Below are 23,293 nucleotides of genomic sequence, written 5' to 3' on the forward strand. Positions count from 1 at the left end.
TTCAGACTTATGTGCCCTCTAGAAGCTTGCGTTCTGCAAGTGAACGCCGCTTGATTGTGCCATCCCAAAGAAGCACAAAGTCACTTTTACGTACTTTTAAATTAAATGTTCCCTCCTGGTGGAATGACCTCCCCAACTCAATCCGGGCAGCTGAGTCCTTAGCCATCTTCAAGAATCGGCTTAAAACACATCTCTTCCATCTTTATTTGACCCTCTTACTTTAACTCTCACTATTCTAATTCTATTCTTTAAAAAAATATAACTACCTTTCTAATCTTTTGTATTATATTTTCTTTTTATTTATTATGCCATTGTATGTGTTTGTGTGTGTGTGTGTGTGTGTGTGTGTGTATGTGTATGTGTAAAGATCTCTAACGCTAGCTTGCACTATTCTTTTTTTTATTATATCTATTTTCTTTATATTTATTATATTATTTAAAATCCCATGCTACTTGTACTGTGTTAACCTAACTGAGACTTGTTATAGCACTTATATATCATTGCTCTTTTTGTTGTTTTTGATTGCTTCCACTGTCCTCATCTGTAAGTCGCTTTGGATAAAAGTGTCTGCTAAATAAATAAATGTAAATGTAAATATAAATTACAACAAATTGTGTTCATGTGGAGTTAAGTTTACTTAAGCTCACCTGTTTTGTATTTATATTTTAAGCATAAATCTTTGTTAATAAACAATTTCTTAATGTTTATGGTTATAAAAAATAGTCATATGAAAATGCATTTAATAATAATAATAAAAAAATGTGTTATTATCTTCTACAATTTTCCTGTTTGACACTGTAAAGCTTTTTTAAAGGTACAGATTGTAGGACCTGCCACTGGAGGGCGCACTATCAAAACAATAACAATCGCGTGGTTTGATGATGCTAAGAAGGAGTGTGGAATGATGGGATTTGTTGTCTTCTACCCAACCGCTGACAGCCATCAATCAAACGGAAAGAAAAATCATGGATCTAACGTGAGTTCAGCGATTTGCACGAGTAGATTACATACAAAGTCAATGCAAAGACGCGATCAGACTATGGATCAGACGCGTCCTCGTGCGGGTCTAGAGATGAGATGCCCCGCGTTTGGCTTGTATACCCCATAATACTAATCTTGTCGATCGTTATAATAGCATACGTTTTCTGTAAAGATATGAATCAAAACAACTCACCTGTCGAGTAAAACACAAGCGAGATCGGCATCTCTTTCTAGTTGAAGTTTGTTGTGAAGCTACTTCCGCATTTGTCCACGACACTGTTGTCATGTGGTTTCTACGTCAGTAAAGGCGGTAACAAAGGGTAACTAACATCATTGACAGGCGACTGCACTGCCCCGTGTCACTGTTTAGAATAGGAATTTTCTCATGATTTACAAGTAGTTGAAAACATTAGAGATATTGTTAGTAATCAGCTGGACAAAATATATAACACTAGCCCAGTGGTTTTTGGATATTTTACTGTGAATATCTTACAAATTGTACCTTTAAGACAATCAGTATTGCATATGCAAGTGCTATACAAATAAAAGTGAAGACTTTACTTCTCGGGTTATTGTATCTTAAATATTTTTACGGGAAAATAACAGCAAAAATCCTCAGAATTATTTATTTATTTATTTTCTCCAGTGCCTTCTTTCCATCCTCCCTCCTAGACTTGGAGTTAATTATCTAGTCAGCCCCACACAGCAGTCTGTTAAATCATCCAAAGTGCAGCCCATTTAGAAGCATATTCCACCTGGAAATGAGCGGGAATCTGATAAGCACTTGCCCTGAATGGTGAAGGCATTACTCATCTTGTGAAGAGCACATATCCTTTCCTTTCGCATGCTTGGGTTTTCTCACTGCAGTAGGACAGTTGTTCATTAGTAATGTTTACTAAGGCAAGCATCACAACAAATATTAATCATGCTTTCGTTTAGGGCAGTGTTACTCATTGCGCAGTTAGCAAGCCTTCTGTGGCTCGACAAGCTTTATTTGTGGCTCACATGGCAGTAAATAATACGGTCATATGATCATGTAGTCAATACAGATATTTCATAAAAACATTAAAACAAGCAGGGCTATAACATAAAAAACTCAGTGTCTGTTCTACAAATTATTTTATTTAAAAATACCCGAAACTGCGGCATTACAAAATGGAAATATAAACTAGAAAATAAATTTAAACTTGCTCCGCTCTTTCACTGACTTACACACTGTTGCCAGTTTTGGCGGTCTTTCCAGATATGTAACAAATTAAAAAACATTTTTACCAAATATATTATGCATACCCTCTATATCACATGCTTGTAATTATGGAATATACTTGGGCATTTACTGAAAAATATTTTTAATATGTTAGCACTAAATTGGAGCAATTGAATTAGATGACACCAACCTGGCAGTTCATAGGCCTACTATTGTTATGCACATTATAACAACGCTAGCTTAGCTATGTTTTTTTTCCTGCATTTCATGCTAATCAGCTTGTGTTATATACAGTTATACACAAAATGGATCTATTTCTTATTAAACAAAGTCACGCACCAAGTGGACAGCAACAAAGCCATGTGACAGTGTCAAACAAGGTGTCAAACAAATCCCGTTGAAACATTGGTGTTTTTTTAAACTGCTGTTTCTTTGTATATGATGATAGTTTTCTCAAAATAAGTAAAATGCACATGAAGTGACACAAAGCAGTTCTAGAAATTATGTTTATGTGCTAGTGTACTCCTATATTGAGGCGGCAGAGGTTGAAAACACTGCAAGCTTCAGTAGGCCTATGTGTAGTAAATGAAACCATGTCTTTGCCATTAATTTACAGGAGGGGCGGACTGAAAAGAAAAATTTAGACTGGAAAATTCAAACTCATACAAAGAAATTCATGGACAAAACTATTTTTTGGTATGGACCTGACATAAAAAAGGTTTAAATCTTTAATTTGGGGACATGCAAAATAATTAAAAGTTTTCTCCTGAACTGCACCTTCACTTCCATTTTTCGTCTCTTTATTTTGCCCTGTTATCCATCTCTCTCATGACTTTAATACTCAAGATTGAACAAAAAAACTTTACAATACAATACCCTACAATACTACAATATTTTTATAGAAAAATCCTAATACTGTACACGAGTCATGTTTTTCCCTTACAAAAAATTACCATGCTTTTTTATAAAAGTAAAATAACCTTGTTTTTTTTTTGTTTGTTTTTTTGCAAATGGATTTGTATTTATTTTTAAATTAGAATGTGCAAGTCATATATTGCATTTTTGGGGCTTTATATTCCCAGACACTAGTCGATGTCATGTTTTGATTCAAGTGTACTGACCTACTTTTGATTTAGTCATCCAAAATGTGGCATATTCCGTCCGCGTTAGGCATTCCGTTTTTATGACTGGATTCTACAGACTGTATTTCCGCATCCCGAAAATTATTAGGGCGGTATGTCTCAGAATAGTCAGTGCAATTTGGGAAAGAAATCAGTTAAATCTGTATGTGGATGCGTGTAAACATTCAAATGTAATCCCCTTTGTAATTGTAAAAATTTCATAAGTAACTGTAATTTAATTACTCATTTTTTCTTGGTAACTGTAACTAATTACAGTTACAATAATTTTGTAATTAAATTACGTAACGCCGTTACATGTAACTAGTTACTCCCCAACACTGGCTGCCGCCCTCTGGGACGGTGGCAAAGCCTGAGTCGGATCCCGAAGTGGCAGCTATGCTTTCCCGGGCCGCCGAGCGGGTAGGGCTCGAGTGAAATCCCCCACCGCGTCCCGAACCATCGCGACTGGATGATTGGTGTCTCAAACAAGCCTGCTCTTGATTCAAGTGAAGTAATTTGGAGCGGCATTTCCAAATGATGCACCCAAAATTCAACGAAAGTTATCCACCTGGAAGTGAAATAAAGTAAAGAAAAATAGAGTAGCTTTCTTCCTCTCTTTCTGGACAACAAAGACTCATACACAGGACAACTTCTACAGCTGAACGTTTAACTGAGGCTTCTTTTGAGATCACTTGGATTTTGGCTTGCGAAAAAAAAAAAATATTCTCAGACTCAGAAATTGTGAAAGATTGCTTTTTGTCTTCAGCAGGAATATTGTTTGCTGAGTTTGATAACAAGGATGCAATTGTAAAGCAAATTAAAGGATTACAATTATCCGATTCCACCATAATGAGGCAGATTGAAAACTTCAGCAAAGATGTGTGACCAGCTCTGTGCAGATGTGTCAGTAGCACCGTGTTTCAGCATCGCAGTGGATGAAAGCATATTTGACAGATGTTGCTCAGTTGTTTGTGTAAGGTTCCCTAAAGAAAAGTATTTCCAAGAAGAAATGCTGTGCTTACTTCCACTTGTTGGCCAGATGATAGATGAGGACATTCTGAATGCACTTCTGGCATTTTTTGATGAGAAAAATCTCAGCTGGTCAGGTCTAGCAAATATGTGCACAGATGTTTCCCCTAGCATGTGAGGAAAGGAGAAGGGGCTTGTTGGGCTCATGAAAAAAGGGAAGAAATACCAAACTTTATCAGTTTCCACTGCGTCATCCATCAGGAGTCACTGGTATCAAAACTTCATCATCTCCAGATTGCTGAACCACAGATAGTTCCAACAACTCACAGAGGACTCTGACACAGAGTATGGTGATTTACTGATGAACAGAGAAGTGAAATGGTTGTCCCGTGGAAAAGTGCTTGAACAGTTTCTGAGCCTCCTCCCTGAGATTTGCACTTTCCTGTACTACAAAGGAAAATGGGACCCATGGTCGATCACACAGCTGGCTCTTCTTACAGACATCATATGTCACCTGAACACTCTTAATTTGAAGTTTTAAAGAAGAGATAAGCTTGCAAGCAACATGCTGAATCAGGGCCGGATTAAGACCAAATTGGGCCTGATGCTGCAGCGCAAAAAGGGCCTATTTTTTCTCGCCATTGGTGCATATGCATTCGACACTCATCCATATGCGCACTCAGACGGACCAAGAAACGACACAAACAGCCATACTTAATTGAACATAAATAATAATATCTACGTATTATCGTAACAACTCGAGATTAACTTCAAGCTATGTAACATCAACTTTCAACAGCAATTGTCTGAAAAATTTAACTAAATCTAAACCAGAACAACTTAACCTAGGCATATTGTCACTCTTACTACTGCGCTAGTGCTGCTTACTTATCTTGCTGTTTTACGAACCTTAGAAAGCGCAAGTTCTTCAATCGCGTCAGTGAAGTCAGGGCTACGCAGCTGCTCATGCTCAATGCTCATACCGCAGCTCTCCTTTGACTATTCCTAACTTTAAGATGCTCATTGGCTTCTAATAATAAAATTATTATTTATTATGTACTTCACTCTCGTTCCAATATTCACGTAAAACTAAATGTTGTATAACATTATGGCGGGAAGGTGATAACACTTAATGGAACAGATTTTAATATTTAAACTGAGCAGTGTGTGTGTGTGTGTGTGTGTTTTTCTTCATGTTTGACTGGCTGTATTTTATTATGATAAACAGGATGCAATGTCAACTGTGTGGGCGCATGCTGCGCAACTGCAATCACTAGATTTTTTTATGACTCCTTTTAGTCATGAAGATAATCTGAATTGTAAAAGGTTTGCCTTTATTTATATACATTCACAATAAAAACAAATCTCTGTGCTTTTGTAAAATAAGCCTAAAGAAAAATAGGATGCCGCTTTCTGCCATCTGGGTTCTTTTCATGCAGCACAAAAATGAACCGAAACTCGGCTACTTGTTACACAGTTTTTCTTTCATTTTCTTAATTTATAATTTAACTAAAAATATATTTATGCTGTAGGCCTTTATTTGTTAAATTTATATAGGCCTTTATATAGCCTAGCTTATTATGTTTTTCTGTTAGTATTTTTAACGGGTCACACGGGTCTAATTTAAAATAATCTTGTCGGTTAACGGTTAACAATCAGTTAAGGAGCATCAGTTTTCGGTTAGGAAAAATAACCGAAATGAACATCCCTAGTTACTTCAGTAATGTCACAGTGCAAAGAATATAGAATAATAGTAACTGTAAAATAAGTAGGCCAACGATGTATATGCGTCTGAAAGTCGGACTCCAAATTTCATTCTAAGAATTATTTTAAGGTTAATATAGCAAAGGAAAATTCTCGTCTGTTTTCATCAGACGAGATGGGCCTAATGCTGCAGCATCAATAGCACCCACCTTAATCCCGCCCTGTGTTGAATGCAATCAGTGTTTTTCAGAACAAAATAACTGCCCTGTACATACCTGACTTCATTCACTTCCCCAAACTCAAAGCTGTCACCACAAATGGCCCATCTCTGCAGCATCACTTCAAGCCACAGAGAATTTGTGAATGTTTTGGAAGAGCTGAGGTGGGAATTTGAAACCAGATTCGAGGATGCGAATGAGCACAAGGAGATTTTTAACTTTATCTCTCACTCCAACTATCACTCTGCTCTGCCCTACTTGCGTGCTGCTGTAGAAAGTGGAATGGTAGAACTGCAGACAAAAGACAATTTCAAACTGGAATTCAGATCAGGTGTTGGTCACTTCTGGAGTTTAGTTTCTGAAGAAGATTTTCCACTTTGAAGCTACTTGTGCAAAAAGTTATGTCCTTCTTTGTGAGCACATACACTTTTGAGTCAACCATGAACACCATAAAGAGGAAACAGAGAAATGGTCTCACCAATGAACATCTTGAATGCCTTACAAGGATTGCAAGAACAAGCTACAAATTCAACATAAAAAAGTCAAAGAAATGCATGCATGCTTCCGCTCATCCCAACATTAATCCTCCTTTTTTTTCATTAAGAGAAATGATCTTGTCTCAGTTACAAATTTGACTAGTAAATGATAAAGAATTATTTTTTCCCTCCTTTTGTATTTTTTTTTTTTTTGCGTTGCATATTATATGTTCAGAGATGACAGATTGATAAGCAGACATGTTATTTATGGCTGGATGTAACTTTAAAATCTAGATTTTCTAGATCCTAGACTGACACTGAAGAAGGCACCTGAGCCCTACCTAGGGATGTTTATCACACTGGCTCTTTTGACTTGGACCAATAAGCAACCTCCTAGCAAACACCCAGAGCTTTCTGCACAGCAACTCATTGACAAGCACTTAGAAAACCTTAGCAACCACCGTGAACATATATTATTATAGTAGCAAAGGCATGCACTATTCACGCCATAGGTAGTCAACCAAACTGCCTATTACCGCCATGTATTTTATTCAGAGAAAATAAAAATCTAGTTAGCATGGGATCAAAATGTACCTTATTCATTTTCTTAAATGCATTTTGTATGTAAAGTTTGGTTTAGAAAAATATTCAGATCCATTTTGTGTTTATAGAAACACACAAACAAAATTATATATCAGTATGTTGACACTCTTAGAAAAAATGAAATAAAATAAATAAAAATGTACCAAAGCTGTCACTGAAAGGTACACTTTTGTACCTTATATCTACCCCTAAAAGGTGCCAAATAGTACATATAAGTACATTTTGAAAAGGTATAGCCTCAGTGTTAAAGGTACATTTAAACTCTTTCATTTAATTATTTAAAAATCATAATTATTATTGTTATTTTTTTATTTTTAGTTATTTATTTTTTTTGTAGTGGGACACAAGTGGCTAATGACAAACACACCAGACAATAACAATATGTATTTAATAACCACTGTTACTATAAAAGTTACTATGTAATATAATTTTTCGTTTTATAAAATATTTTCAGACTTCATGAATCTTGCTTATTTTCCATATGGCTCATCCATTGTGGTATGTAATGCCTGCTTTCCAATCAATTTCCAATGGATAAAATATCTTGCACTTGTTTCAACCATAAGTAAAACTGGTTGCAAGCTTTAGGGCCTTATAATACACTCGGCGCAATGCGACGCAAGGCGCAGCGCAAGTGTGTTTGCTGGTTTCAGTCCGGCACCGTTCGCATTTTCCCATCCAGCTCCACGATGTTTAATTAGCAAATGCATAATTGTGCGCCCATGGGCGTGCTGGTCTAAAAAAAGAGGTGTGTTCAGGCGCATTGCTGGTGCATTGCTATTTTAAGGAGCTGAAAATAGACTGCGCCATAGACCAACTCAAACCTGGTTTAAAGTCTGGTGCAATGTTTTTTCTTTGTTATTTAAAGAGTGTGTTAGTATAGGCAGGTTCACAACGCGCGTACACGTTGCTTATTAAACACAGGGACTCACAGCAGCACACAAACATGCCAAATATTAAAAATCAAAGGATTGAAATGCATAAGAATTTTTTGTAGGCTATAAATATAATATATATATATATATATATATATATATATATATATATGTGTGTGTGTGTGTGTGTGTGTATAAATGCCTACATGTCACAATGGATAGTCATCGCATGTATCAGAATTAGGCTATCTATTTGCTTGCACAAGAGCAGCTCAGTATCATCTCGGAGACGCATTCTCTCTTAGCACTTCCCAAATTCCGCCATGTAAATAGCATATCCGTCATGGCTCCCATTACTCATTAAGAGAATAGGGACAACCCGTTTAGACCAAGCGCCCGGGCACGCCAACCATTTTTTCGTTGTTAAAATAGCAAAAGTGGATTGTATACGCCCTGAGTGCACCTGCGCCGTGCGCTTTACACTTTGCATTTAGATCGTTAAAATAGGGCCCTTAATGTGTAAATACAATATAATAAACATCTGCAAGATATATTTCTACTACTGTATATATTATGAAATAGTAAGATAAGCTTGCCTTTGATAAGAATATGGTTTTACATGTACCACATTCACTGTCAGATAACAGAAAAAAATGTGATTTATTTAAAGTATTAGATTTAGACTCAGCATTTGAGTACTGCATCGGCTGCGTGATTCACAGCATCAAGGCAACACTTGTTTTACAGCAAAAGATGAGAACCGGTAGCATGAGTAAGTTTAACTCATTTTCAGTTGAGACTTTCTCAGCTGTTTCATTACCTGCTTTCGCAGAAAACAGAGAAGAAACTTTTGTAAGGAGAGGAAAACAACAGGAACAAAAACAACTGCTGATATGCATTACAGATTCTGAGAAGAGGATAAATATTTGACTTTCATACTGCGCCCAGAAGGAAGGTTTCTAAATACAGCATTGGGGAGAGTAAGCCTTAGGAAACCCTCTACCAGTCCCCATTATGTCACCCTGTGATCTCTTTCTCTCTCGCTCCGTCTTTCACTCTCGCACGCAGACTTGTTTGCAGCAGTACTAGCTTTAAAGTGCACATACAAAAGCAGTTGCACATGCACACATAAAGAAATGTGTACAAAGAGACAAACACATAAACACAGTAATTCTATTTTGTCTTTTTTGTGTTTCTGTAAAAGCATGCTGTTTATTTGTGGACTGGTAATTTGAGAATTAGAAAGGTGAAACTTACCCAGCATTAACGTTAGTGCAGTTATAAGGTGAAAGGTGCATATTCTGAACCAACTTAGATGACAGTTGTAGCTTGTTATAAACTTGTGTGATCATATTGCCAGTAACATTTATAAAGCACAAGTGCATTAACCATAAAACGATCGGGTTAGACCAGCTGAATGCAGTCAACCCAAGAGTTTTAAGGTTAAAATAAGGCCTTTTCTTTGGATTTCTCCCCACCATGCTTCAAATGAAGACCAATGGAAAGTACCAATGCAATTAAAATCGATCTCAGCGATTTATTCTAAGAATGTACTGCATGTACAGATTTAAAGGAACATTCAGGGTCTAATATAAATAAACAAATGATCAACAAAGATCATGTTAACTGAAAGAAAAATAAATAATAATAAATAGCCAATTGCATTTTGCAATTATGGGACTAGTTTGCAATATTTGCAATATTCAAAACATCCCAAAGACTGGTCATGCAATATATATATATATATATATTTTTTTTTTTTTTTTTAATGGAATTAGAGATTAAATGTAAGATGTCTGGCCAACAAGATGTAAAGTTGGCAAATTCAACATGAAAATTTACCCATTCATCATATTCATCTGCCTCCATTGTTTAAGTATTACTTCCATGTCTCAAAATCCAATAAACAAGTGATAATCCACTTTCTGAGAATCTGTTACATTCAGATATACAGTATGCTACAATATGGAACAAAGGATCTTAATTTTATCTTGACTTTAATGTAAGCTCACATATTTGAATGTTACATGGGTGTAAAACTGCCTTTTTCATCTTATACATCTTGTAAACATTATACAAGAATCCATTTTAAAGCTATGAACATATATGAAAAGGTAAATTCTGCTCTTTTAGAGTACTTTCCTGTACACCGTTCTGCTAACTACTCCTTGCAGCTATAATTTTGTTTGTCTTTACAAACTGAGTTACAATTCGAAATTATTTTCTAATTTACGTATTAACATGCACTTAACCCAGAACTTCCTTTAATTAAAAGACAATTAGTCAGTATTATCTACTTACTATAAACAATGAAGTGTGATACCCATGAATTAAGTCTGAAATTTACTGCAAACAGGAGCATGTCATGAGGTTCACTGCTGCCCAAAGACACTAAGTTGTTAGTGTCTTCAACCAAGTGTAAAAAATTTCTTTTTAAAAATTAATTCTATCAATTTTGGAAAATGTGAATTTACATTTTTGTAGCATTACATATCATAGAATCTCAGTTTTCCAAAGGAAATATGAAGCAGGGTGTGGAAAGACCCAGTCAGAAAACAAAAGTATATAAAATAGACAGTAGGGACAGCGAGTGCTGGGGGGAGGTTGCATTTCACACCAGAAAAATGCCTCAATCTCACTCACACACACAGACACACATTTGAACACTCCCACATACCTATTTTCTGTATTTCACACACACACATACTGTCTTGAAACTGCGATTTTGTATCTTTGCTTTTATGGTTTGTGCTATTGTGTATTATCTGAAGAGAGGCAAATACTGTACAAATACTGTGTGTTTATGTGTGTGTGTGTGCTTCTATCTCTCCCTCTCTCTCTCTATGTCTTTTAACTATCAGTTATCTGCTGTTCACACCTGCAGGTATTTTATATTTCTAATTTCCCCAGGAAATGACTGAGCTGAATCTCATGACGTTTCATCATGCAAATATTGTCCAACTGGCATTTGGGATTCTTAAAGGAAAATTTAAACTAAATCAGGGGTGTCAAAACCTGATCCTACAGGGCCACTATCCTGAAGAATTTAGCCTAAAACAGGGGTGTCAAAACCTGATCCTACAGGGCCACTATCCTGAAGAATTTAGCTCCAACACTAATTAAACAAACATGGAGCAGATGATGAAGGTCTTCAGACTCATTACAAAACTTCCAGCCAAGTAGTTTGGAGCTGGTTGGAGCTAAACTCTGAGCATTGGCCCTCCAGAAGAAGGACTGTACTCCCCTTGACCTAAGTATTGTCCAACGCCATAAAACTGAACTTATTAATTTTGGATCTTGACAGGCCCATTTGCTTTGAAATTTTGACCTCATGTGTTCAATGGAATAAAAGTCATATAGATCCGGAACAATATGAGGGTGAATAATCAATGTGACAATTTAGATTTTTTTGGGAGAACCATTCTTTTTAGGCCGGAGTGAACTGCTTCAGTTAACAAAACATGTTAATGAGACAAGGTCATGATGTGGGGTTATGTCTACATATGTGGCTGGTATGTTACCTGGCTATGACAAACAGCACACAACTGACACCCAAGTAAGCGAGCAGAATATACATCCAGATGTCGGGGGACAGGGGGTTGAGAAAGGAGAACACCCCCGGGTTGGTGCCGTTGGGTTTGCGGTACAGTATACTTATCCCCAGCGTCATGAAGGGTTTGGAAAAGTCGATGACCTTCTCCCGCACGTACGTAATGGCCAGGGGTGCCACTGCAAGATCAGCTTTCTGCCAACAAATAAAGCACAGGGAAAAGAGCGATAGGCTGTAAATCAGGGCGAGCAGAAGCATTTAGAGGAAATCAAATTAAGAAAACAGGGCTTTTACACATCACACACTCAGCCCCACAGCATTTAAGAGGAAATTTAAAGCCCTCTCTTGGACTCGCTCTCTCTCTCTTGATTTACCTGCAACTGTTTCAGCACTTACTAAAGCATTTCATGATTTACTGGGTCTAAGGGACCGGAGGAGCGCCGAATCGAATCCACTCTCTCAGCTACCCAACCAGACTAAAATATGATAATAGCATTTATAAAAAAGGGAAAATGAAGGGGGTTTAAGGTTTTACACAAGTCTATCACTGTTTGATCTCTTTCAAAAGCAGAATAACCTGCATCTCTTAGCATATGTTTTTAGAGTCAGTTAAACTGTAACTTTTAGTCCACATGAAAATTTACATAAATTAAGTTTAAATGATATAACTTTCCATTGAATTTGATACGTTGCATTCTTTGGTAATTTTTGTTACTGTAAATTATAATGTCTTAAAATACATACCATTTCCCAACAATTAATGGAAATAATTAGAAGGCTGACAGAATTGGACTCATTTGCACCTTCTTCTTATTTCATTAATGAGGCCTAATGTTTGGAAATTGTTATGACCGTCAAACCCAATCTCATGAAAAATAAAAATAAAAAAAATTGACAAAGTATTGGTGTACTGCATTTTTACAGTTTAATTTTTACGAAAATGTAACTATTTTGTGTTTGGATAAATTAGTGGTGGAGAATTTATAGGGAAAAAATCCCGCCTTTTACATTTTGATGAATTGGTGGTGAAATTGTGTGATTTCATTTGTACAAAAACTTCACAATTTTAAGTTTTGACCAATTGGTGGTGATTTTGTTCAATTTAATTTGTACGAAAATGTTACTATTTAACATTTCAATGAGTTGATGGTGAATTTGAGTAATTTAATTTGTACAACAACAAAAAAAAAAAAAACATCAATATTTTACATTTTAATCAGTTGGTGGAAATTTCCCAAATTTTCATTCATACAAAACTAATTTTAGAAAAATATAATAATAATAATAATAATTCTAACTGTCACTGGGGCATAGGGAGACTTTTTGAAAACATACAAATTAAATGTACTAATTTGCCAAAATGTATTACGATGACCATCTCCTTACCGATATCTAATTAGTTTCTCATCACCTAGCACCAAGTTTTTAGACTTAAGGATTGTCAAATAATGCATATAATTATGTAATCAGATTACTTCCTGGAAGAAAAAAATAAATAAAGCGTTTAGCATAAGTAATGTGCCTTTTTAAATTACGCGGGTTTACTATTAATATGCATGCACACCAAACTAGATCAATCCTATTGTAATAAACAAAGGTGTATATACTTAAAGTGATGCATTCTCTATATAGTCATCGAGACACTACAAAGAGGGTGGATGATAATAATATTAATCATCATCATCATAAATAAATTAATAAATAAAATCTTCAAGCCAAGCATTTTAAAGCATAATAGGCACTCCCCCGATGAAAATAGTGTGGGAAAAGGTAGGCTCTATTATTACACTGATCATTTTAGCCTAAACAAATTGCGGTCTGCGTAGAGTGTTCCAGATCAGTCAGTTATGATGTTCCATTTCCATTGGCTGCTACCTCGGAAGGCAGATAATGACGCTCTAGTCAAACGCCTTGTTTGCTTATGCTAAGAAATGGCCCTGCGTACACAAGCGCTACTCAACATGCCCTCATATATATATATATATATTTTTTTTTGTGGCCTGCGTGATGTTGTCATCACTGTCACAACCGCAGCTGCGATAATCAAAACCGTGTCTTCTTAGCATATCAAAAAGTAGTGTGACTGTATATACCATGTGAGGACTGAAATATGTCAGCTGGTCGAGATTCTGCTGTACTGCTTATCCCACTGTATATTCTCAGGAAAGGAACAGAAAAAAATCAGTTCTGCTTTTAGTGCAGGCAGTTTATGGGAGGAATTCAGATGTGTTTCTTCACTCGTGTCCAGTGTAAACAGATGTGAAGTAACAATGCAGCTTTTCACAGGTGTACGTATATACAGTCTATTACTGTTCAAACATTTGGGATCAGTAAGATTCTTGGCAACACTTCATTTCAAGAACCAATTCTCAAAATTAACTATTTGCTTATTAGCATGCATATTACTAGCATATTGGCTGTTTATTAGTACTTATAAAGCACATGTTAATGTGCTTATTCTGCATGACCATATTTTAGATCTTTTAATCCTACCCCATACCTAAACTTAACAATTATCTTACTTACTATTAATTGTCAGGCCTGTGTCTTGTGTTTTCCTCCCCCATGAACTCCATGTTCATTTTAAGCCCATGTTTGGTTTCCTTCCTGTTCCTGTCCTTATTATGTAATTTGTTTCCAGATGTTCCCCATTTAGTTCTATTGATCCCAGGTGTGTCCCATTAATTCCCTCATTATTTAAGCCCTGTGTTGTTTCCGATCTAGCGTCCGGTATTGAACGTCGATGTTGTGTTTCCTCTGTGTCTCTGCCTGCCTTGAGTTACCCCGTGCTTGATAATTAAAGACTGCTTACTTTGAGTTCAGCCCATGTCTCCTTGTTCTTCGTTTTGCCATAGAAAGCAACCATGACATTAATAAGCAGCAAATTAGAAGTTTGAGGCAAAAAACCTAGGTAATAGTTATTTAATTGTGATAATTGGTCGACAAACTAAAGTGTGCCAATATATATATATATATATATATATATATATATATATATATATATATATATATATATATATATATATATATTTTTTTTTTTTTTTTTTTTTTTTTTTAAAGAAGTCTATTGTGCTCATCAAGGCTGCATTTATTTGATAAAAATACAGTAAAAGTGCAATATTCTGAAATATTATTATAAAATTAAAATAACTTTTTTTTTCTCCAGCTGATAAAAACATTGACAGACAATAAAATCCATCTTGATTTAAATACTTGAGTGTTTAAAAAATTAGATGACAAAACTGCAGTGTTTGTATAATAAACATAGTTACAAGTTATGGTGTTAATATAGTTATCATTTAAGTCATCTTTATGGTTATTGATCTTTGATGTAAATGGGCTTTACTCCGGACTTTACTGTCATGCAGGGGCGTAGTTTATGGGGGGGATGGGGGGGAGGTAACCCCCCAATATTCAAATACATCAGTTACAACCCCCCCAATATTTCAACATGAAAATCACAGTAGATCAAATGAAAAATATATGAAAAAATAGAATTCATTTATTTTGTAAAAATAATTTTGTTCCTAATCAAATATGAGTATGTCATAATAAATCAGACAAAAAATACTCCCCCTCCATTGAACCGATTGGTAACGCCCAACCAATGAGTCGCACTTTCACCAAAACAAGCGAGTGGTGTTTGAATGGGAGAGCACACAAAAATGAAGAGAAGCGCTGCACAGCGGACTATATTTAACTGCTGGTCAGAGAGGGATGAAAAAAAAAAAAAAAGCATGTACTGAGAATGAGGTATGAGAATATTGTGTAATAGTTAGTTCACACCACATATATTTTAGCTAGCTAATCCATTGCAATGTATTTAACTATAACTATCGGTATAACAAGTTACCAAAGCAGCTGTCTGTTTTGCCAGTATATTTTTCAATAGTGTCTGTAATTATCAACGACAAAAGTATTCACATCGGTGTGTGTTTTCTTACTAAATTAATCTGACTTTTAAACGAATTGGATGAATTAACTATTTAAGTGGCTAACTCATTAAAACAGTGAAACGCTGCCGCCTACAGGCGGTTTCAATACTTCATTTCTTTCTTTTGATAATCTCTACTATGTTAGAATTTTATGAATGATGATTATACACAAATTTCATAACGTTATGAGGTGTATAATCTCTTAACATGTTTTTATAACAGATTCGAGGTAAATATAGCTGCAGGGTAGAAAAGTCAGCAGAGGGAGAGGAGGAGCAGGTGATCAGGTAAAGAAGATAGGAAATAAATAAATAGGAAACAGTATAGAAAAACAGCAGCTTTGTAAAGTTAGGCTATGCATTAATGCTTTTAATGTTTTAAAGATGTGTTTCCCTTTAAAAAAAATTGAAATGCATTAAGGTGGAATGTAAAAATCTTAAAATAAATGTCTAAATGTTGTCTCTTTCATATTTGTATATGTTGAATTTGTAATCAGTTAAAGCATATAGATAGATAGATAGATAGATAGATAGATAGATAGATAGATAGATAGATAGATAGATAGATAGGAAGAAATAAATTATCCAATAACAATACACATAAAAAAAAACAATTTTGAAAAAAATAACGGGCAGCATACAACGTTCAACCCCCCAATGTTCAAACCAAATCTACGCCCTTGCTGTCATGTAATCCTTCCAAAATAATTTTAATATGCAGGTTTGGTGCTTATTATTGTTATTGTAATATATATATATATGTGTGTGTGTGTGTGTGTGTGTGTGTGTGTGTGTGTGTGTGTGTGTGTGTGTGTGTGTGTGTGTTTATTATTGTTGTGGAAACCATGAAGGAAAACACTTTGTTGAGTTTAAAGCAGAATTCTCAATTTATCTAATCTAAAATCTATCAAATCTAAATTTACAATACAAGCCACATTTGAAACTGTTTTTAGTGAAGTTGTTTTTACACAGATCCCAGACTTATCATTCATTCATATTATGAATTGTATCTTTCTGATATGTCTCTCAAACTCCAAATAAAACAGAAAGTAATCAAATGACAAAGTATCTACAGGGCAAAGGAATCCTGGTCTACAATCTACAGTCTCTTTTAAATCCTGCATAATAGTTTGGAGCCCTCAAACATATTTTTAAAGGCATACTTAACATTAGAATTACAATTACAATTTCAAGCCTAGTGCTGACAATTCATCATTTGACTGCAATATGATTATGAATCTGAGATTATACCCTGAAAAATTCAACATGATAATTCTTCAAAGAAACATCCATTCTAACATAGTAAGGCCGTTAATCCTCCTCCGGAACTGATGGAGGGTCTGCTGTCGAAACACTGACACTGCCTAAGACGGCTGTGCCCCTAAAACTGACATTTAGGTCAATTTTACTACTTTTACTGTTAGAATTGGTATAATTTCAGTCAAAATAAAGGCTTCCGTCTAGAATTATTGGATTGTCTATAATTATTCCCAGAGGGGGCAAATTAATGCCAGAAGTGAGCAGATGTTGTCTCGCTACCTTCCTTTTTTTCTTCTAAAGTCCTTTGACAAGATATTTTTATCTCTAGCACATCAATGTAGTGGCAAACTGCAAACTCCAGACTGCTCTGAAAGCTTGTCAAGGCCAATTACAGTCTGTCCTGCTCTCGTCTTGTGTGTGTGTGTGGGGGGGGGGGGTTACGTCATCACACACACACACCCTCCAATTTCACCCCAGACGATCTGACCATGACCAATTGAGAAGCAGTGACTAAGAGATATGTTTGATGTATTGGTTGGAGCAATGGATACTGCTGTTGAATATGAGGTGTGCAGCACTTTTCTCAGCAATGGGTTTATTCCTGTCTTAGTCTTTGTGGAGTCTAATGAGGGTGTCGAAGGGCAGTGTGTGTGTGTTTGTGAAAGTGTATGTGCTTAATAAGCTCCATGGGGGAAAAAACTAATGGCAGATTTTTCACTTTGTGTCCTCTCGGCAGTATGTGCTTGAGTTTTATTTTAATGCATTTCATACCATCTGCTGTGCGCACACACACTGTAATCTTATTTTCATATGTTTTATCTCTACTCTGAAAGCATCTACTTTCATTGTATAATCTTGACAAGTCCCTTCTGCAGCAGTGTGGGAATTTTCAAATTGTGTGTATATATATATATATATATATATATATATATATATATATATATATATATATATATACAGGTCATTCTCAAAAAATTAGCATATTGTGATAAAGTTCATTATTTTCCATAATGTAATGATAAAAATTAAACTTTCATATATTTTAGATTCATTGCACACCAACTGAAATATTTCAGGTCTTTTATTGTTTTAATACTGATGATTTTGGCATACAGCTCATGAAAACCCAAAATTCCTATCTCAAAAAATTAGCATATCATGAAAAGGTTCTCTAAACAAGCTATTAACCTAATCATCTAAATCAACTAATTAACTCTAAACACCTGCAAAAGATTCCTGAGGCTTTTAAAAACTCCCAGCCTGGTTCATTACTCAAAACCGCAATCATGGGTAAGAATGCTGACCTGACTGCTGTCCAGAAGGCCATCATTGACACCCTCAAGCAAGAGGGTAAGACACAGAAAGAAATTTCTGAAGGAACAGGCTGTTCCCAGAGTGCTGTATCAAGGCACCTCAGTGGAAAGTCTGTGGGAAGGAAAAAGTGTGACAAAAAACGCTGCACAACGAGAAGAGGTGACCGGACCCTGAGGAAGATTGTGGAGAAGGACCGATTCTAGACCTTGGGGGACCTGCGGAAGCAGTGGACTGAGTCTGGAGTAGAAACATCCAGAGCCACCGTGCACAGGCGTGTGCAGGAAATGGGCTACAGGTGCCGCATTCCCCAGGTCAAGCCACTTTTGAACCAGAAACAGCAGCAGAAGCTCCTGACCTTGACTACAGAGAAGCAGCACTGGACTTTTGGACAAATTTTGCATGTCATGTCTGGAGTCTGGAGGAAGACTGGGGAGAAGGAAATGCCAAAATGCCTGAAGTCCAGTGTCAAGTACCCACAGTCAGTGATGGTCTGGGGTGCCATGTCAGCTGCTGGTGTTGGTCCACTGTGTTTTATCAAGGGCAGGGTCAATGCAGCTAGCTATCAGGAGATTTTGGAGCACTTCATGCTTCCATCTGCTGAAAAGCTTTATGGAGATGAAGATTTCATTTTTCAGCACGACCTGGCACCTGCTCACAGTGCCAAAACCACTGGTAAATGGTTTACTGACCATGGTATTACTGTGCTCAATTGGCCTGCCAACTCTCCTGACCTGAACCCCATAGAGAATCTGTGGGATATTGTGAAGAGAAAGTTGAGAGACGCAAGACCCAACACTCTGGATGAGCTTAAGGCCACTATCGAAGCATCCTGGGCCTCCACCTCAGCAGTGCCACAGGCTGATTGCCTCCATGCCACGCCGCATTGAAGCAGTCATTTCTGCAAAAGGATTCCCGACCAAGTATTGAGTGCATAACTGAACATAATTATTTGAAGGTTGACTTTTTTTGTATTAAAAACACTTTTCTTTTATTGGTCGGATATACTCAATTCGTACAGCTGAGTCTTTACTCATTTTCAAGAAACAGCTCAAGACTCATCTTTTTTAATTTTATAAAAATAAAAAATAAAAAAAATTAAACCTACCTATGCATTCTATACTAGACTAACTGAGACTTGTCATGGCACTTGTATACTGTTGTTGTTCTCTTGTTGACCTGACTGCTTCTATTGTTCTCATTTGTAAGTCGCTTTGGATAAAAGCGTCTGCTAAATGATTAAATGTAAATGTAAATAAAATATGCTAATTTTTTGAGACAGGCATTTTGGGTTTTCATGAGCTGTATGCCAAAATCATCAGTATTAAAACAATAAAAGACCTGAAATATTTCAGTTGGTGTGCAATGAATCTAAAATATATGAAAGTTTAATTTTTATCATTACATTATGGAAGATAATGAACTTTATCACAATATGCTAATTTTTTTAGAAGGACCAGTATATATATATATATATATATATATATATATATATTTTATAAAACAATTTCATTTTATTTTTCAGTATGAATTAACATGATTAACATGTTATCATACACATAAACATAAAGGGTCTATTCAGAAAAACAATAATAAAAATAATAATTGTGATGACTGTGAAAAGCCAATTACAGAAGTCTGGCCCCTGATCTAAACCTGATTCAAAATATCTGGAAAATCCCTGGTGACAAAGTTATGGCTAAAAACCCTCTACAGTCACCAAACTATGGAAGAGACCAGAAGAAGAATGGACCAAGATCACACCAGTGCTCTGTGGGAATCTAGTCATTCAAAGCAGGGGCCTCTACACTTCCTTCTATTTTTTCACAGCTGTAACCCTCCAAAATTTGTGTTGTAATCTTCTTTCGTGCTACAGTGGTTACTGTTCTCTAATTTTGATCACTGTGTTTTCCACAAAAGTAAGTTTTTTGTTGATAATTCTGTTATTATAACTACATGTTTGTGGATTACAGATATACCAATATTCCTTAAAATTTTGAGTGATGAAGATAATTTTTTCATTTTTTTTAAGTATTTATAGATTGTTCGCAAATTTTGATCTCTACTGTAAGTGTTATTATTATTATTATTATGATTGAGCAGAAAATATTTATTTATTAGAATGATTTCTGAAGGATCGTGTGACATTAAAATAAATTGATTACATCAAATATATTCAAATAGAAAATAATTCATTTAAATTTTAATATTTCGGAATACTAGTGTTGAGCATATAATTGTGTTAAATTTGTTAGTAGACAATAATTTTGCACTAAATTTGATACACATTTTGTGTTGCTGTATGAAAGAAATCAAGTTTGCTTTAATTGTTTTGATGTTTACTGAGAAAAAGAAATCAGTCTAGTCAGTTTAGGGAAATTCCTCTTTCAGTTTTTCAAATTTAAATCCCAATTCAACATCTTTGGGGGACAGGTAGTGACCAAGTCTATGTACATTCACATCGATGATTTGAAAGGGAAGCAATTTTGCTCAACCTTGCAGGGCTGTATGGAATGATGAATGGATGAGAGCCAACTTGAGTGCAATGAGTCTGACTCACATGGTCAATCAGTTCTCGGATCATGCCATTCCACTGGCCCGTGCTCTCTTCCTGAGCTCCATACTTGCCATCCTCAACCAGTCGTAATTCATAGGTGAAGCCCAGGATGGCAGCCAGCTCTCGCAGCAGGTCGATGCAGTAGCCCTCAAAGCGATCGTTACCATATAGCGGCTTATCTGACTTCTTAAACATCACATAAGGCTCTTCCTGTGGAAAGAGAAGACATGTGCTCTGATTGTCAGAAATATGTCTGATATACGCCTGATATGGCTTGCGCACCCAAAGAGATGTGCAGCCACACTGAGTGAAAAACTGTCATGCAGCTCAATTTATGGCTGAAAATATGATATAATATAATATAATATAATATAATATAATATAATATAATATAATATAATATAATATATTAATATAAACAAAAATGTAAAAAGGTATTTTTGTCAAAGCAGTGAATCACAACTAGGCCCAATGTTGGGACACTGACACGCTTCTAAATATAATTTCTGTTTCACAATAAAGAAAAGCATTCAGATTTGGAACAAACTGAGGGTGAATAAATGCTAACCAATTTCATATCTTTGAATTTCTTTGACATGGCTTTAACTATAGTGATGCATGAGCAACAATATTAGATGGCTGATCTTGGCAATAAGAATGCACATATCTGGTTTAAACTACAGGAAGCTGGTGTGAACTGATCCTTCTATACCATTGAGACTATTCAGGAAAATGTGTTGTGCCAGGGGAGCTGCAGCAGAAAGAGATAAGTGCTTTCCCGCCCCCACGCTGCTTTACCGCCCGCATATTCACAGTCCTAATGAACCAATGAGAGGCAGCCTGTTCACAGCAGGAGCCCGGCATAGAAACAACAGTTCTTCTCATGCATCAATGCACTATGTGCAAACTATTTTAAATTCTGTGACATTTGAAAACATTGTTAGTTTAGCCACCTTAAGACCTGTCCACAACAAGCAAAACAAACTGCAGAAAGCATGTTGGTCGTTCAGCTTTATTCAGCTTTAATGTAAATAACCCATTTAACAATAAAGGTATTACTCAAATGCATTCAATATTAAATATAAAACTTATCTGATAATACAGATATTCCCTGTTTTAGTGCGGTGAACCTTTTCTGAAATATCTATTTTTTTTTCTTTTTTTTTTTTAGAAATAAAGAATTTTGTGTTTGTGTTTTTCTTCAGTCACATTTAAGTTTAAAACATTTAAGCAATTTCTAGTTAACAGAGTTTACAAAATACTTTTGTGAGATTATTATATTATAATATGTTTACCTTGATTATTTTTTAAATTGAATTTAAACAAATATTATATTTAAATATGCTAAGTGAATATCAATACAACTACACACACACACACACACACACACACACACACACACACACATATAGATAGATAGATAGATAGATAGATAGATAGATAGATAGATAGATAGATACCTGTAAATATTAGTTCTGCTGTTGAAAACAAATAAAGAAACCATGTAGGAGAGTGGTTATTATGTGCAAACAGTGACTATTCTGAAAAAAACTATTCTGATTTGAAGCTTGGACATATAAACACACACATCAACCCGATCACTTTATTTTTTTTATTTATTTGGTACCTCAAAAACTCTAAGAGAAGTACCAATATGCACCCTTTAGGTAAAAGGGTAATGCCCCTATACACCTATTTTTCTGAGAGTGAATCGTGCAGCATACATAGAGCTATAGACAGGCTCTAAAAACTGCTAGGGCAGAGCATATACACAAACTCATAAAAAATAACCAAAACAATCCAAGATTTTTATTTAGCACAGTGGCTAAATTAACAAATAAACAGACGCCACCTGATTCAAATACTCCACCAACGTTTAATAGTAATGACTATTCACTGATAAAATAGATAACATCAGAAGTACAATAGCGAATGTAGATTCTACAGCGTCAACACTTCAGTTTCATCCATGGCACCCAAAGATAAACTGCAGTGCTTTACAACTATAGGACAGGAAGAGCTAAATAAACTTATCACTGTATCTAAACCAACAACATGTCTATTAGATCCTGTACCCACTAAATTACTGAAAGAGTTGTTACCTGTAGCAGAAGAACTGCTTCTCAATATTATTAACTCGTCTTTATCATTAGGTCACGTCCCAAAACCATGCTGGTGGTTATTAAGCCTCTTATTAAGAAACCAAAACTAGATCCTACTGAACTGGAAAATTATAGGCTTATTTCAAATCTTCCATTTATGTCTAAAACTTTAGAAAAAGTTGTGTCTGCTCAATTGAGCTCCTTCCTGCAAAAAAAAATAGCTGTATGAAGAATTTCATATTCAGGTTTCAGGCCCCACCATAGCACAGAAACTGCACTTGTTAAAATTACAAATGACATGCGTCATGCGCTTCTTGCGTCAGATCAAGGTTGCATCTCATTGCTAGTTTTACTTGATCTTAGTGCTGCGTTCGACACCATAGATCATGACATACTCATAGCTTACAAAGCTATACAGGTATTCA

General features: G+C 35.6%; 1 protein-coding gene across 2 annotated transcripts in view; it reads right to left on the bottom strand.

Moving 5' to 3' along the window:
- The window catches only part of LOC132102734 (glutamate receptor ionotropic, kainate 2-like), a 285,887-nt gene that overhangs the window by 57,943 nt on the left and 204,651 nt on the right, over nucleotides 1–23,293 (bottom strand). For both annotated transcript variants that reach the window (XM_059507361.1, XM_059507362.1), the window contains 2 exons: nucleotides 20,770–20,976; nucleotides 11,676–11,899 (listed from right to left, as the gene is read on the bottom strand). In XM_059507361.1, the coding sequence (XP_059363344.1) occupies nucleotides 11,676–11,899; nucleotides 20,770–20,976 (431 nt within the window). The remainder of the gene's footprint in view (nucleotides 1–11,675; nucleotides 11,900–20,769; nucleotides 20,977–23,293) is intronic.

This window comes from Carassius carassius, chromosome 24 (genome assembly GCF_963082965.1).
Source record: "Carassius carassius chromosome 24, fCarCar2.1, whole genome shotgun sequence".
NCBI classification, from domain to species: Eukaryota; Metazoa; Chordata; class Actinopteri; order Cypriniformes; family Cyprinidae; genus Carassius; species Carassius carassius.